The following is a 17,936-nucleotide window of genomic DNA, read 5'->3' as shown; positions in this document are numbered from 1 at the left end:
ATTTTTAGGTTTTAAAATCGTCAAAAGATGCATATAATGGCTATATTAGACCATGGTAAATGTTCAGTATTACTGTTTCCTCACAAATATCATAACTAAAACGAAAATTTGCGAATCTGAAACAACTTTTTTCAATTTTGTCAATTTACCAAAGCGTGAAAAGATCCCTTTAAATGCGCACAATTTTGAAAGATATGGAAATAACTTGATTCTTTTTTGCATTTAAACAGACTTAAGAATACTCCTGGTAGGACACACCGGACATGGGAAGAGTTCAACTGGAAACACACTTCTTGGAAGGGAAGCCTTCAAACATGGATCGTTGCATATGTCGGTTACTAAAACTGCTCATAGAGAGGTTTGCATAACAAAACAATTTTGGTAGGGTGACTTTCAGCTCAGAAGGCCAGTATTTCAAGGGGTAACGTGGACACCATATTGCAACAAGCTGAGTCATATACCAAAGTGACCGTGATAGTCTGAAGTTTACTAAGCCACCGGCATAAATTGGCATAAATGGTGGCGAGCTAAGATAACCAAGATGGCCACCAAGATGGCCGCCATTTCTGTTTGTACTGAATAGTAATCAAAACATAGGGATACGTCTTGATATAAAAATGATACAAATTAATCTACTGGTGGAAATTGTTTATATTAGTAGTACTCAAAATGTGATGCATTCAGGTCATCTTCGAAGGTCAAGTTCAAGGTCATATCAAAGGTCAAAAATACAGAAAAATTATCGATCTTACCACATATTTTCACTTTTTCGAAAATATTTAAAAGGTATTCACGGTAATTTTGTATCAAACTGAAGGGCATTGACTGTACTTTATGTTTATGCAAACAGTCAAACAATTTTGTTCCCATGGAAACGAAAATTATGTTTTTCAAAATGACGACGATGTGATTATTACATTGAAAAGTGGCCGCCAAAACCTATTAATGATACTAATTATGTAAATATCCACTCAAATTTGATTATTTTCGTGGCTACACATAGGTTTCCAGGGACAAAGAACACATTAAGATCATCAGACATTGTTTAAGTTTATTATATTACACACGAATCCAACATAGCGTCAACAATGGCCCCTAAGATGGCCACCATAACCTATTAATGATCATAACTATGTAACTATCCACGCAAATATTATGAATTTGGTGTCTCTACCTAGGTTTTAAGGGGCAAATAACACATAAAGATTATCACACATGTTTAAGTTTACGATAGCTCACACAAATCCAACATCTCGTCTAAAATGGCCGCCACGATGGCCAACAAAGATGACCGCCAACACCTATTGATGATCATAACTATGTAAATATCCATTCAAATTTGATTGTAATGGCTACACATATGTTTCAAGGGGAAAAGAACACATAAAAATCATCAGACATTGTTTAAGTTTATTATAAAACACACAAATCCAACTTGGCGTCCAAAATTGTCGCCAAGATGGCCACCAAACCCCATTAATGATCATAACTATGTAACTATCCACTCACATTTGGTGATTTTGGTGTCTTTACCGAGGTTTCGAGGGGCAAAGAACACATTAAGATTGTCAGACATAGTTTTAAGTGTATTATGTTACACAGAAATCTCACTTGGTATCCAACGACACAATACGAAGGATCGTAAATCTATTTCTTTTGACGTGATGCTTGTTATGTGAAACGCCATAGTTTGGACCTGCCGCGATTTCTGGATTTTGACAAGAGGATCGATATTTTTCAGCTTCAGGCAAGACTCAATTGGCAGGAAATGATGCGTATCTTGCATCAGAAAAGCCAGTACCCTGGGCTGTTGTAAGTCAAGTTCTTGCCTATGATTAATAGGTACAATGGGGACAAAGCGTGCATTCTGTCAACATAAGCCTTAGTTTGCAACCTTGCCACAACCTTCACACCATTGGAACGTTTGACCAATCCTTGTATTGGCTGCCGAAATCATCATTGATGCGCCACAAAGTAGTTGAAAACGTTGTTCAGAATTTAATTTGTGGGGGGGGGGGGGGAGGATCCCTCATGGAAGAAAACGGTCTCAAACACAAACCTGAGCTGTCTATGGAGAAAATGCAATTGTGCACATTGTGACACGAAATGCTGTCCAGAGTCACGGGGTCATCTTCTTGTTGAAAAGTGCATACACAGCCAGCTTACAGCCGAAATGACCCAGGAAGATCCAGACATTCAGATACTGCTTGATCATGCCAAGGATTTGTACTGTTCCCTTCTTAGGGACAAACCGACGCAGATGATACATATTATGCGATTTTAATCAAACTCGAGAGGGCTACAGAGAAGAAGAAACATGAACTTGCCCAGACCTCAAAGAAAAGCATAGTATGGCTGATTTATCAGCTTATGATTATCAATTCAATGGTGTTGATTAAAGCATATCCTACTGGATGTTGGCTGATGCATTAGCAGGCAGTGCCCGATTTGCTATCCATCTTTGCTGCAGCTGGGTACATAACCTGCGATCTGCTTATAACTTCACGTATCTGCAGCAAATAAGCAACCTAGAGGAAACGCACCGGGACGTTTATCGAACGTTGGGTATTGATTTTCATGTTGTTCGTAGGAGCCATCGGTGCTGGGCTGGGCTAGGACGTGATCTTGTCATTGAGCAATAATTGATGATGTTTTATAGAGCACACGTGGTCTAACTCGTGGCAGTGGAATGACCGAGGAAATGCAAACCCCTGGGATTCTATTTGCAACATCCGAGCACAACAGTGCGATTCAGGATTTCACAGACCTGACCTTTACTACAAGTCCACAACACAAAGACTCAACTGAGGCGTTCATCAAAGAGGATTCTTCTGATCTAGAGAAAATGCAGGCACAGATTACAACCTGCTCACCATACACAGCTGACCTTACTATGAGAAACATGGTTAATGAAATAGTGACTTGGTCAGATGTAAATGTTCATGCAAATTGAGGCGGTTGGGAAAACGATCATAAGAGATATCATAGGAAAGTCGGTCTTGTCTTATAAACAGAGCCAAAGCTCTTGGGAATAGCTTGGCTGTTAAGATCGCTTCTGATCATGCTCTTCTGTTCCAGCGTTTCCTGGTGGTGTCAACATTTGGAGATCCTTCCCTTGCAGTTGTATTGTCTTATGAACTGAGCTCCCATCCTGTCGCCTTCTTTGAAGCTAAGAACATACTTCGTACAGCAGATAAGCCTCAGATCGCTCAGGCAATTTGAGAGTATGCTGAAGCACATCATGTGAGGCTGTAATGAACTGTATTCATGAAACAGTTGCATGATGGTGGTACTTTGCTGCATCGTTGACCATGGAGAAGGGCGACTCATATACCACAATAGCATAGTCTTATGTAGATTCAGAGAAAGGCATTACGGACAAGCGACATTGGGGTTCGATGGCTACGAAGACGGTCATTATAACAAAGATAACACGCACCTGAGACGATGAAACAAATGTGAATCATATTGTGAAAGCAAAGAAACAGAATGCTCATGTAAAAAAGGAAGGTTTTTGTCTCGTGACAGAAACAAGGCCGGCATTATTGATCTGATCAGCACAACTCAGACTAAAATGGGATGCTTTGTTTTCTGTCTACAGGGGATGCAGACGTTGAAATTGTTAAAGCAACAGTATAACGATCCCGTCGTAGCACCACAACGTGGGTGGGCGAGGATACAGATTTGCTCATCTTGATCCTGCATTACTCCGAAAGGGACAATACAACCATCTACCTCCACTCTGATGTAAATAAATAGTCAAAGGAACACAACGTTTATAATATTAACCTTTTGAAAGAACTCATGCTTAATCAGGCTGTAATTAATCTTCAATGATTTTCAGCAACGATAAAAAATGAAGTCCACATAAGTTAGTAAAACCTGATCCTATCATGAAGTCATATGCTAGTTCATTCTCTCTTCCAAATGCCGTTAATTGGATTTTATGATTATTCAACTGCTTAGTGATAACCTCAATTGAATTAAAGTGTTCCTTGTCTCCTAAATTATGGCGTTTTACATAACAACCATAACGTTTGAGTAACAAGTTATGGACGTGTGGTCCTTCGTATTGTGTTGATGGCCATTTTGGACGCCGTGTTGGATTTCTGTGTTACATAATTAGCTAACATTTTCTCTTATAATATATAATGTGTTCTTTGCTCCCTGAAACCTGGGTATAGACCCAAATTCAACAAATTTGAGTGGATAGTTACATATTTATATTTTATTATCATAAATAGGTTTTGGCGGCCATTATGGACGCTGTGTTGGATTTGTGTGTATTACAATAAACTTAAACAATGTCTGATGATCTTAATGTGTTCGTTGTCCCCTGAAACCTATGTATAGACACCAAAATCGTCAAATTTGTGTGGATAGTAACATAGTATTGATCATTAATAGGATTTGGCGTCCATTTTGGTCGCCGTGATGGATTTCTGTGTTACATAATTAACTTACACTTTGTCTGATGATATAAATGTGTTTTTTGCACCCTGAAACCTGGGTATAGATACCAAATTCACCAAATTTGAGAGGATAGTTACATAGTTATGATAATAAATAGGTTTTTGCGGCCATCTTTGCGGTCATTTTTGACGTCATGTTGGATTTGTGTGTACTATATTAAACTTAAACAATGTCTGATGATCAGTTTGTGTTCTTTGCCCCTTGAAACTTAAGTATAGACACCAAATTCATCAAATTTGATTGGATAGTTACATAGTTGTGATCATTAATAGGTCTTGGCGGCCATTTTGAAAAAAACAAATTTCCGGTGGTTCGATTGTGGTAAACTTTTGATATGTTTTAAAGGACCTTCCACCCTACCAGGATCAGTAAAAATACCTTTTGTAGCAATTTTTTGGGGGTCAAAGTGAATATTGACCCTACTATCAATCTGAATGAAATATTTGTCAACTCTTAAAAGGTAATCATGTTTTTGTTGTATTTTTCACATTTTCCTGTATGCCTTGTGGCCATATTGGAAGTTATTTTACCGGTTTCCATAGCAACATTACTGCAAAATCTGTTCATGGTATTAGAGGGAAGTTATTTAAGTTCACTTTGATATATAATCTGGTTAAGTATTATCAACTTCATTCAAAACAAACAGAAAGATATATGGAATTAACGGTATTTTTCATTATTTTTAGCTCATCTATTTTTTGAAAAAAAAAAAGAGCTATTGTCATCACCTTGGCGTCGGCGTTGGCGTCGGCGTCCGGTTAAGTTTTGCGTTTAGGTAAACTTCTCTCAGAAAGTATCAATGCTATTGCATTCAAACTTGGTACACTTACTTACTATCATGAGAGGACTGGGCAGGCAAAGTTAGATAACTCTGGCGTGCATTTTGACAGAATTATGTGCCCTTTTTATACTTAGAAAATTGAAAATTTTGGTTAAGTTTTGTGTTTAGGTCCATTTTATTCCTTAAGTATCAAAGCTATTGCTTTCATTCTTGCAACACTTACTAACTATCATAAGGGGACTGTGCAGGCAAAGTTATGTAACTCTGACTGGCATTTTGACAGAATTATGTGCCCTTTTTATACTTAGAAAATTGAAAATTTGGTAAAGTTTTGTGTTTAGGTCCACTTTATTCATACAGTATCAAAGCTATTGCTTTCATACTTGCAACACTTATTAACTATCATAAGGGGACTGTGCAGGCAAAGTTATGTAACTCTGACTGGCATTTGGACGGAATTATGGGCCCTTTATACTTAGAAAATTGAAAATTTGGTTAAGTTTTTGTGTTTTGGTCCACTTTACCCCTAAAGTATCATAGATAATGCTTTCATACTTGGAAAACTCGCAAACTATCATAAGGGTTCAGTAAAAGGACAAGTTGCATAACTCTGGTTGTCATTTTTACGGAATTATGGCCCTTTTTTGACTTAGTAACTTTGAATATATGGTTAAATTTTGTCTTTCGATCCACTTTACTTCTAAAGTATCAAGGCTATTGCTTTCGAACTTCAAATACTTTCATGCTATCATGAGGTTACTGTACCTGGCAAGTTGAATTTTACCTTGACCTTTGAATGACCTTGACTCTCAAGGTCAAATTATTAAATTTTGCTAAAATTGCCATAACTTCTTTATTTATGATTAGATTTGATTGATACTTTGACAAAACTACTCTTACCTGACATACCACAATAGACTCCACCCAAACCACCCCCGTGCCCTCCCCCTCCCCCCCCGAATCCCCCCCTTTTTTAAGATCATCTCACAAATGACCACCACACCCTCACACTATACCCCCCACCCCCCCAATTTTTATTTTTTGAAACGGAAAAAAAACACAAATATTTATTTTTATTATTTTATTTTTGAAATACCGTCCAACCATCGCACCCAAGAATCCCCTCCCCCCCACCCCCCACCCCCCCCCAATTTTAGCTCCACTGGCCAAGGGCCAGCGGGGCTTATGTCATGGTCCTGTGTCCGTCGTGTGTGCGTGCGTGCGTGCGTCCGTGCGTGCGTGCGTTAACTTTTTCTTAAAACATTTTCTTCTCCTAAACTACTGGTCCAATTCTGATGAAATTTCTCAGGAATGTTCCTGTGGTGAACCTCTTTCAAATTTGTTCAAATGATGCCCCTGGGGTCAAATTTGACTTTGCCCCTGGGGGTCAAAAAATTGAAAATTTGCTTATATAAGGCCTATTTTGTGCAAACTTTATAAATCTTCTTGTCAAGAACCATTAGGCCTAGGGCTACCAAACTTGGTATGTAGTGACATTTTATAGTCCTCTACCAAGTTTGTTCAAATAATGCCCCTGGGGTCAAATTTGACCCTGCCCCGGGGGGTCAAAAAATTGAAAATTTGCTTATATAAGGCCTATTTTGTGCAAACTTTATAAATCTTCTTGTCCATAACCGTATGGCGTAGGGCTACCAAATTTGGTATGTAGTGACATCTTATAGTCCTCTACCAAGTTTGTTCAAATTATGCCCCTGGGGTCAAATTTGACCCTGCTCCAGGGGGTTAAAAAATTGAAAATTTGCTATATAAGGCCTATTTTGTGCAAACTTTAAAAATCTTCTTGTCCATAACCATTGGGCCTAGGGCTATCAAATTTGGTATGTAGTGACATCTTATAGTCCTCTACCAAGTTTGTTCAAACTATGTCCCTGGGGTCAAATTTGAACCTGCCCCGGGGGGTTAAAAAATAGAAAATTTGCTTATATAGGGCCTACTTTGTGCCAACTTTAAAAATCTTTTTAACCATAACCATTGGGCCAAGGGCTACCAAATTTGCTATGTAGTGACATCTTATAGTCTTCTACCAAGTTTTTTCAAATTATGCTCCTGGGGTCACATTTGACCCTGCCCCGGGGGTAATAAAATTGAACATTTGCTTATATAAGGCCTATTTTGTGAAAACTTTAAAAATCTTCTTGTCCATAACCATTGGGCCAAGGGCTACCAAATTTGGTATGTAGTGACATCTTATTGTCCTCTACCAAGTTTCTTCAAATTAAGCCCCTGGGATCGAATTTGACCCTACACTGGGGGGTCAAAAAATTGAAAATTTGCTTATATAAGGCCTATTTTGTGAAAACTTTAAAAATCTTCTTGTCCATAACCATTGGGCCTAGGGCTACCAAATTTTGTATGTAGTGACATCTAAAAGTCCTCTACCAAGTTTGTTCAAATTATGCCCCTGGGGTCAAATTTGACCCCGCCCTGGGGGGTCAAAAAATCGAAAATTTGCTTATATAAGTCCTATTTTGTGCAAACTTTAAAAATCTTCTAGTCCATAACCGTATGGCATAGGGCTACCAAATTTGGTATTAATGACATCTTATAGTCCTCTACCAAGTTTGTTGAAATTAAGCCCCTGGGATCAAATTTGACCGTTCCCCAGGGGTCACAAAATTGAACATATGCTTATATTGGGCCCATTTTGTGCAAACTATAAAAATCTTCTTGTCCATAACCATTAGGCCTATTTCTATCAAATTTGGTAGGTTGTGACATCTAATAGTTCTCTACTTAGTTTTTTCAAATTATGCCCCTGGGAACAAATTTAACCTTGCCCCAGGGGTCACAAAAATGAACATATGCTTAAATAAGGCCTATTTTGTGCAAACTTCAAACATCTTGTTCTTAATTATAGAGCCTAGGGCTACTAAATTTGGTATGTTGTGATATCTAATAGTTCTCTACCAAATTTGTTCAAATTATTCCCCAGGGCTCAAATTTGACCCTGTCCCGGGAGGTCACAAAACTGAACATATGACGTTTACCAGGGGAGATTACTGCGGCCGTGTGGCTGTGACCAACAACAACAACAACATCTTGTAAACATGAGATAAAACCCTGTCATTTAGTGCCATTTTAGATCAGATGGTGACTGCTTACAAAGGAATTGAAGTAAGAACATGTGTTCTGAATGTTTTTTTTATAAACTGAAAAAAGTCGGGATTTATTTAAATATGTCGAAAGTGACCATATATCCGGATAAAAAAAATTAAGATGACATGTTTATTTAATGTCTTTTTTGTAGTGTTTAAACCAGTTTAATAATATCTGATTGATTTTAAAACACAACTTCCATGAACATAATTATTTCCATAAAAGTCAATATATGATTCTGCATTGTAAACTCAAACTTTGTATCCAAGAGAAGGTGTTGGAATTAATGAAGTGCAATGTTCTAAACTGTCTATATGCTGCCTTTTAATAACTAATGATTCATTGTTCCATTTGTGAATTGTGATTCATGAATTGTGGAGATATGATTGTCAATTGCTCAACGATCTATATAAATTTCTGATCATTTTATAATTTTCTTAATATAAGTTATGAATTGATCTTAGAAGTCATATGTATTACTTAATTAAATACATTTATAAATATAAGAAATAATCTTTAGATTATCATAATATTCTCAGGCCTGTTGGTCTAAGGGATGTGTGGGTTGTTAATTATATGTATGCCCATCTTCGAAGAAGAGGGTGTTTATTGTTTTGCACATGTCGGTCCGTCCGTCAACCGTATGTCCGTCCACCAGATGGTTTCTGGATAATAACTCAAGAACGCTTAGGCCTAGGATCATGACACTTCAAAGGTACATTGATCATGACTCGCATATGACCCCTGCTGATTTTGAAGTCACTAGGTCAAAGGTCAAGGTCACGGTGACCCGAAATAGTAAAATGTTTTCCGGATGATAACTCAAGAACGCTTATGCCTATGATCATGAAACTTGATAGGTACATTGATCATGACTCGCAGATGAACCCTATTGATTTTCAGGTCACTAGGTCAAAGGTCAAGGTCACGGTGACCGGAAATAGTAAAATCGTTTCCGGATGATAACTCAAGAACGTTTTATGCCTAGGATCATGAAACTTCATAGTTGCATTGATCATGATTCGCAGATGACCCCTATTGGTTCTCAGGTGAAAGGTCAAGGTCACTGTGACCCGAAATAGTAAAATGTTTTCTGGATGATAACTCAAGAACGCTTATTCCTAGGATCATGGAACTTCATAGGTACATGGATCATGACTCGCAGATTACCCCTATTGATTTTCAGGTCACTAGGTCAAAGGTCACGGTGACTCAACTTAGAAAAATGGTTTCCGGATTATAACTCAAGAACACTTACGCCTAGGATCATGAAACTTCATAGGTACATTTATCATGACTCGCAGATGACCCCTATTGACTTTCAGGTCACTAGGTCAAAGGTCAAGGTCACGGTGACTTCACACAAAAAATGGTTTCCGGATGATAACTAAAGAAAGCTTACGCCTAGGATCATGAAACTTCATAGGTACATTAATCATGACTCACAGATGGACCCCTATTGATTTTTAGGTCACTAGGTCAAAGGTCAAGGTCACAGTGCCAAAAAATGTATTCACTCAATGGCTGCCACTACAACTGACAGCCCATATGGGGGCATGCATGTTTTACAAACAGCCCTTGTTTGAGATGATTCTTTACAAAGAAAGATGCTACTATTGTATTTGTTATAAATGTGTGAAAGGTTCTAAGAAGGAACCAGAGATTATTAACCCTTTACCAAACACCAACAGGATTTTACGGGTTTATAGCTGACGACTTTATAAAAAATTATGATAAAATGAGAAATTGCTCAGATGAGCATTTTCTCCTTTTATCACAATTATTTTTACCCTACCTGATTATTTCCTTAATATTCCATTACAATTTAATTGTCGTCTGCAACCTTTTTCAAATTGGGAAAGTCCAAAATGTGTAGTTTGGTAAAGGGTTAAGGCATTTTGATTCCTACGGGTCTTGTGAATCTGTTTCAAATCAAATGCGTATATTTGATCATCAGCATCTAAAAATATGTGAAATAGAAAGAACGACAATATCTTTTGGAGAGATAAATGTACCTACGTTATAAGCAATGGGACTGTGCTTCAAAGGAACAATTCACAGGCTTTTTAGTCTGTTTAGTTAACACGGTAGTAACTTTTTCCATATATAAAAATGCTCACCCTTCCAACTTTAAGCGCCCAATGGGACGAGGGATAGACAGAGAAAGTCACATGCTTGAGTACATTTCAACCCATGCGCATTGCGCGTTTTTTTTCGCTTAAAAAAACAGTGGAGCGATACAGGGCCATCATGGCCCTCTTGTTTTTTGTTTTTGCATTTTTTCGCATTTTTGAAAGATGATGTAATAAATGTCCACACCCCCACACTATACACCCCTCTTCACTCCACCCTTCCCTCCTTTGTGATTGAAATTGAGAGTCCCTTCACCTTTAAAAAGAAAATAGATGAGCGGTCTGCACCCGCAAGGCGGTGCTCTTGTTGACCTTTGAACTTACATATGACCTTGGTCCTGACCTTTAGTGACAACCTTCATGCATTATTTTCTCGAGTATTCAAGACATGAACAATATTCACAAGCAATTTAATTGTATCAAATGTACGTGAAAAAATATTACCATCTTCTTATCATTCCCAATATTAAAAGAAATGGCGGCCATGTTGGCCGCCATCTTGGATTTCACAGCTAGCCACGATTTATGCGAATTTATGCCGGTGGTCTGATAAACTTCAAAGTATCCCGATCATTTTGGTATATGACATGGCGTGTTGCAACATGGTGCCCAGGTCCCTGTTTCTAAAAGCCCTGAATGTCATCCTACTATTTGGTAACAAAATGAAAGTTATCTTAATGTCACAAGATACATATATGAGCAAAGTTTGACATCTTCTATAATAAAACTAAATAAGGAATCAATTTTTAAGATACTGAAATTATAGCATAGAACATAATAAATATCCTTTCATAGAACTGCCTTACTTTGAAACATGAATATTCAGATGACTTACATTAGTAGATAACTAAATATATTGCAGAAAAATCTCTTATCAACATACTGCAGAAACCCTATAAATCACTTATTAAACAAATAACAGAAATTGTATCAAGTTATTATTTACGTAAGCAGATATTTTTTATAATGTATTAAAGTATTTTTTAGATACTATTGAAGAATTTATACAAAATTAGCGTGATAAAGAATATAATCATGCTTAAATTTGAGTTGCCCAATATATACAATTTATTATTAGTAAATTGGCCAAATTTTACCTAAACTTGTTAAAAAGGTTCACAATAACAGATAATTATCATCTTAGGCGTCGGTTTTCACGGTACTATAAAATACCTTGGGCAAAATCAAGTGGTAACAAGAACAAGAAATGTCCTTTTAATACGTATTTGGCATTGATTGTGGTAGGTGTTGTGAAAGATAAAAGAGTTATATCAATTAGATCAAATATAGTGAATGTCTTTTCCTACGCATTTCCGAGCTGCATCACACGCAAATCAATTATGGCGTGCTGTGCTAGCTTTTGTGGTTTATTTCGCATTCTTAAACATTATTGATCATACAAATGTTTATCTATAGGTACAGAACATATGAGAAAAAATGCCCCGGCCATGTTTTTAAAGCAACCAGAACCATTTTCGAACTTGTCCAAGATATCATTGGGGTAAATCTTCAGACCATGTTTCGTGATTATTGGAAAATAAATGTGGCCTCTAGAGTGTTAACAAGGTTTTACTATATAGCCATATTAGGAAAAATTCCATGCCCCCTGGCGGCCATGTTTTTAAACCATCTGGCTTCATTTTCGGATTCATACAAGATATTATTGGGATAAATCTTCTGACCAAGTTTTATGAAGATTGGACTATAAATGTGGCCTCTAGAGTGTTAACAAGGTTTTACTATAGCCATATAAAGAAAAATGCCCCGCCCCTTGGCAGCCATGTTTTTCAGGCAAAGGTAACTATTTTCAAACTCATCCAAGATATCTTTGAGACCAATCTTCTGACCAAATTTCATGAAGATTGGACAATAAATGTGGCCTCTAGAGTGTTAACAAGGCAAATGTTGACACGCATGATGGACAACGCACGACGGACAAAAGGCGATCACAAAGGCTCACCATGACTACATTGTGCTCAGGTGAGCTAAAACATCAATAAACGATTTTTTATTATATGTGTCGCGGAAGAGAATGTTTATGAACGATTTAAATAGTCCACTATTTGATTCGTCTTAATCAGGTGGTATGTATACGCAGTACATGTCCTTAAAAATCTGAGGCTATTAATAAATCAGGGAAAATAAAACTACTGCTGATCAACAAGTATAGTGGGATATAGCGTTAAATTATACTACAGTTCACATCATGTGTCTTCACATGGCTTATTATAATTTTATTTCTTCACCATCGAAATATATTGTATGTGAATATTTGAATAAAACGCAATTTTTGTTCCACACATTCACACCACACTTTCATAGACACGTCATTTCAAAATGGGTCTTATGGCATTTCGGAACAAAACGAACTTCCCTTATCCTGGCCTTGTCAATATTTGATGCAAAAGTAGGAATTTAAAAAGGCTGCACAGATTTCACCGAGTACTATTGGGTTTAAAAATGCTGTTTACAAATCTGGTGAGGTCCTGTACATTCTTAAAGTTACCGGACATTATGTCCTGTAGGTTTTTTTGTCTTTTGCACGGGTTGTCCATACATATTTAAATATTTATATGCCCATTCTTCAAACAAACTTGATAAGTGGTTTGCTGGACATTGCTATTTAATTAGATTATCAAAGTATCAGGAATCATCATGATCATGCTGAATATAGTGGAATGAACCAGGTCCACTGTCCTTAAAAATGGTTAGTTATATGTAATTTGCATAGATGGTATGAGGCCAGCGGGGCTTATGTCATGGTCCTGTGTCCGTCGTGCGTCCGTGCATTAACTTTTTCTTTAAACATCTTCTGCTCCTAAACTACTGGTCCAATTCTGATGAAATTTCTCAGGAATGTTCCTTTGGTGAACCTCTTCCAAATTTGTTCACTTTATGCTCCTGGGGTCAAATTTGACCCTGCCCCGGGGGGGGGGGGTCAAATATTGAAAATTTGCTTATATAAGGCCTATTTTTTGAAAACTTTAAAAATCTTCTCGTCCATAACCATTGGGCCTAGGGCTACCAAATTTGGTATGTAGTGACATCTTATAGTTCTCTACCAAGTTTCTTCAAATTATGCCCCTGGGGTCAAATTTGACCCTGCCCCGGGGGGTCAAAAAATTGAAAATTGCTTACATAAGGCCTATTTTGTGAAAACTTTAAAAATCTTCATGTTCATAACCATTGGGCCTAGGGCTACCAAATTTGGTATGTAGTGACATCTTATAGTCCTCTACCAAGTTTCTTCAAATTATGCTCCTGGGGTCAAATTTGACCCTGCACCAGGGGGTCAAAAAATTGAAAATTTGCTTATATAAAGCCTATTTTGTGAAAACTTTAGAAATCTTCTTGTCCATAACAATCGGGCCTAGGGCTCCCAAATTTGGTATGTAGTGACATCTTATAGTCCTCTACCAAGTTTCTTCAAATTATGCCCCATAGGGTCAAATTTGACCCTGCCCTGGGGGGTCAAAAAATTGCAAATTTGCTTATATAAAGCCTATTTTGTGAAAACTTTAGAAATCTTCTTGTCCATAACCATCGGGCCTAGGGCTCCCAAATTTGGTATGTAGTGACATCTTATAGTCCTCTACCAAGTTTCTTCAAATTATGCCCCATAGGGTCAAATTTTACCCTGCCCTGGGGGGTAAAAAAAAGTGCAAATTTGCTTATATAAGACCTATTTTGTGAAAACTTTAAAAATATTCTTGTCCATAACCATTGGGCCTAGGGCTACCAAATTTGGTATGTAGTGACATCTTATAGTCCTCTTCCAAGTTTCTTCAAATTATGCTCCTGGGGTCAAATTTGACCCTGCCCCAGGGGGTCAAAAAATTGAAAATTTGCTTATATAAAGCCTATTTTGTGAAAACTTTAGAAATCTTCTTGTCCATAACCATCGGGCCTAGGGCTCCCAAATTTGGTATGTAGTGACATCTTATAGTCCTCTACCAAGTTTCTTCAAATTATGCCCCATAGGGTCAAATTTTACCCTGCCCTGGGGGGTCAAAAATTGCAAATTTGCTAATATAAGACCTATTTTGTGAAAACTTTAAAAATGTTCTTGTCCATAACCATTGGGCCTAGGGCTATCAAATTTAGTATGTAGTGACATCTTATAGTTCTCGACCAAGTTTCTTCAAATTATGCCCCTGGGGTCAAATTTGACCCTGCCCCGGGGGTCAAAAAATTGAAAATTTGCTTATATAAGGCATGTTTTGTGCAAACTTAAAAAATCTTCTTGTCCAAAACCGTATAGCATAGGGCTACCAAATTTGGTATGTAATGACATCTAATAGTCCTCTACCAAGTTTGTTCAAATTAAGCCACTGGGATCAAATTTAACGGTTCCCCAGGGGTCACAAAATTGAACATATGCTTATATTGGGCCCATTTTGTGCAAACTTTAGGATCTTCTTGTCCATAACTATTGGGCCTATTTCTACCAAATTCGGTATGTAGTGACATCTAATAGGTCTCTACTTAATTTGTTTTAATTATGCCCCTGGGGACAAATTTGACCCTGCCCCGGGGGTCAGAAAAATGAACATATGCTTAAATAAGGCGCATTTTGTGCAAACTTTAAAAATCTTCTTGTTCATAATTAAAGAGCCTAGGGCTACTAAATTTGGTATGTAGTGATATCTAATAGTCCTCTACCAAATTTGTTCATGACTCGCAGATGACCCCCTATTGATTTTCAGGTCACTAGGTCAAAGGTCAAGGTCACGGTGACCCGAAATAGTAAAATGGTATCCGGATGATAACTCAAGAACGCTTATGGATAGGGCCATGAAACTTCATAGGTACATTCATCTTGACTCGCAGATGACCCCTATTGATTTTTAGGTCACTAGGTCAAAGGTCAAGGTCACGGTGACCCGATATAGTAAAATGGTTTCTGGATGATAACTCAAGAACGCTTATGCCTAGGATCATGAAACTTCATAGGTACATTGATCATGACTCGCAGATGACCCCTATTGATTTTCAGGTCACTAGGTCAAAGGTCAAGGTCACGGTGACTCAACTTAAAAAAATGGTTTCCGGATGATAACTCAAGAAGGCTTACGCCTAGGATCATGAAACTTAATAGGTACATTGATCATGACTCGCAGATGACCCCTATTGACGTTCAGGTTACTAGGTCAAGGTCAAGGTCACGGTGACTTTACACAGTCAAATGGTTTCCGGATAATAACTCAAGAAAGCTAATACGCCTAGGATCATGAAACTTCATAGAAACATTGATCATGACTCGCAGATGACCCCTATTGATTTTTAGGCCACTAGGTCAAATAGCGTATTCACACAATGGCTGCCATTTCAACTGATAGCCCATATGGGGGGCATGCATGTTTTACAAACAGCCCTTGTTATATTTTGAGATGATGCTTTACAAAGAAAGATGCTACTATTGTATTTGTTATAAATGTGTGAAAGGCTCTTAAGAAGGAACCAGAGATTATTAACCCTTTGCCAAACACTAACAGGATTTTACAGGTTTGTAGCTGACGACTTTATAAATAATTGTGATAAAAAGATCTTTATCACAATTATTTCTACTTTGATTCATATGGGTCTTGTGAATCTGTTTCAAATTAAATGCATAGATTTGATCTTCAGCATCTACAAATATGTGAAATAGAAAGAACGACAATATCTTTTGGAGAGATAAATGTACCTACGTTATAAGCAAAGGACCTGTGCAACAATTCCCGGGCTTTTTAGTCTGTTTAGTTAAAACGGTAGTAACTTTTTCCAAATATATAAAAATGCTCACCCTTCCAACTTTAAGCGCCCAGTGGGACGAGGGATAGAAAGAGAAAGTCACATGCTTGAGTACATTTCAACCCATGTGCATTGCACGTTTTTTTCGCTTAAAAAAATAGCGGAGCGATACAGGGCCATCATGGCCCTCTTGTTGGTAATTCTCTGAAAAACTCAATAATCCAAGTAAAATTTACAAGTCAGCCTTTGCAAAAAGATTCAGTTTATGCATGCATGATGCTTGTAGTATGTTTGTTTGGGTTTGAGTTTTGTTTTTAAATACTATTTTTTACCCCATTCAAAAAAGCAAAAAAAACCCATACCATAGCGCACAATTTTAAGCAATTGCACAAATACTAAATTGAATGATTTAATTCTTTAAAATAATTCTTACTTTGTTTATAATTGATGCTTATTAATTTTTAACGTTCAATTAATTGCTTCATTAAATATAACTTGCCTCAGGCGGTAGTGGTGGCATTGTTTGTGACATAAATTAATAATAATAAGATTAATTTGTGATAAAACAAATACAACATTTATTGGACACATTTTTAAATACCAATGCAATTCTTGATAAAATTGTGTTATAAATTCTTGGCTCGAAATTAACACTCGCACACTCGCAAAATGCGAGTGAAAAATACCGTTTGCGAGTTAAGTTTTAAGCCACTAGTATTTTTTTGCGAGTAAAGAAATAGTGAAAAAAAACGAGTAACATTGCTAAATGCACTCAACATCGTGAACACTACACCGTAGGTCAATTTATAGAACGTCAGAATACCTGTATGCTGAAGCGCGCACCTTGTGTGTAGACTGGTATACTTTTAGTATAGATACGCGGATGGTATTGATACAAAGAATGTGAAACAGTCGACTATTCACACGTGTTCATTATGAAAGACATAACATTTGAACAGACATGGCGTCGACGTGAATAATAACTTGTTTTCTTTTTGCCCACAGACGGAAATATGGCTTAAGCAAAGTTAACCGTTGAGTTAGAAAAAAGGAAATTAAATCCTCCTACGAAACCAGTGAAAAAGTGGAAAAAAGAACTTAATATAAAACTAAAACTTGTTGTTGATGTCATTTTTTATTTTGTTTTAATAGAACTTAACTAATGTCCAAACTTGCTTGTATTTATGTTTCCAGCAAAATTTGCTAGAATGTTTTTGATTTTACCAGTTGGTATCAAAGCTGCTCGCAATGGTTTGCAAGTATATATTTTTTTTAATTCGAGCCTTGATAAACACTTCTCAAGTTCATTTTCGCAAGCAAACAGTGTTGGATATTTGTAAAGAAAGCATTAAAATAAGCTGTTTTAAACAGGGCTTTAGATAACTTTTGGGGTTTACTGGGTAATCACCCCCTGTTTTTGACAACAATAGGGTTTTTGTAAATTCAATAAATTAGCAAACATTTTCACCCCCTACTTTTGAGGTTTAATTGGTTTTTCACCCCCGGTTCCTCAACTCAATTAGGTAATTTAGGGAATGACATATAATTATAATATGATAAAAATCTACTTAGGCAAGAATCTACTATATTATTTATACAAATGAAATTCAAAAAGAGACCTGTACATAACAACAAAATATTTCTGAATTTCTGATCAAAGTCTGGTCCTTAAATTGTACACTACAATATCTGCCTGATCA

The 17,936-nt window shown here is 37.0% G+C and overlaps 1 protein-coding gene across 2 annotated transcripts in view; it reads left to right on the top strand.

Annotated features, from left to right (window-relative positions):
• LOC127853323 (GTPase IMAP family member 8-like) overlaps positions 1-17,936 on the top strand; it is a 104,897-nt gene that overhangs the window by 63,147 nt on the left and 23,814 nt on the right. For both annotated transcript variants that reach the window (XM_052387764.1, XM_052387763.1), the window contains one exon: positions 231-358. In XM_052387764.1, the coding sequence (XP_052243724.1) occupies positions 231-358 (128 nt within the window). The remainder of the gene's footprint in view (positions 1-230; positions 359-17,936) is intronic.

This window comes from Dreissena polymorpha, chromosome 12 (genome assembly GCF_020536995.1).
Source record: "Dreissena polymorpha isolate Duluth1 chromosome 12, UMN_Dpol_1.0, whole genome shotgun sequence".
Taxonomy (NCBI): domain Eukaryota; kingdom Metazoa; phylum Mollusca; class Bivalvia; order Myida; family Dreissenidae; genus Dreissena; species Dreissena polymorpha.
Note: the sequence above shows the minus strand (reverse complement) of the source record. Positions and strands in the feature narration are given on the sequence as shown.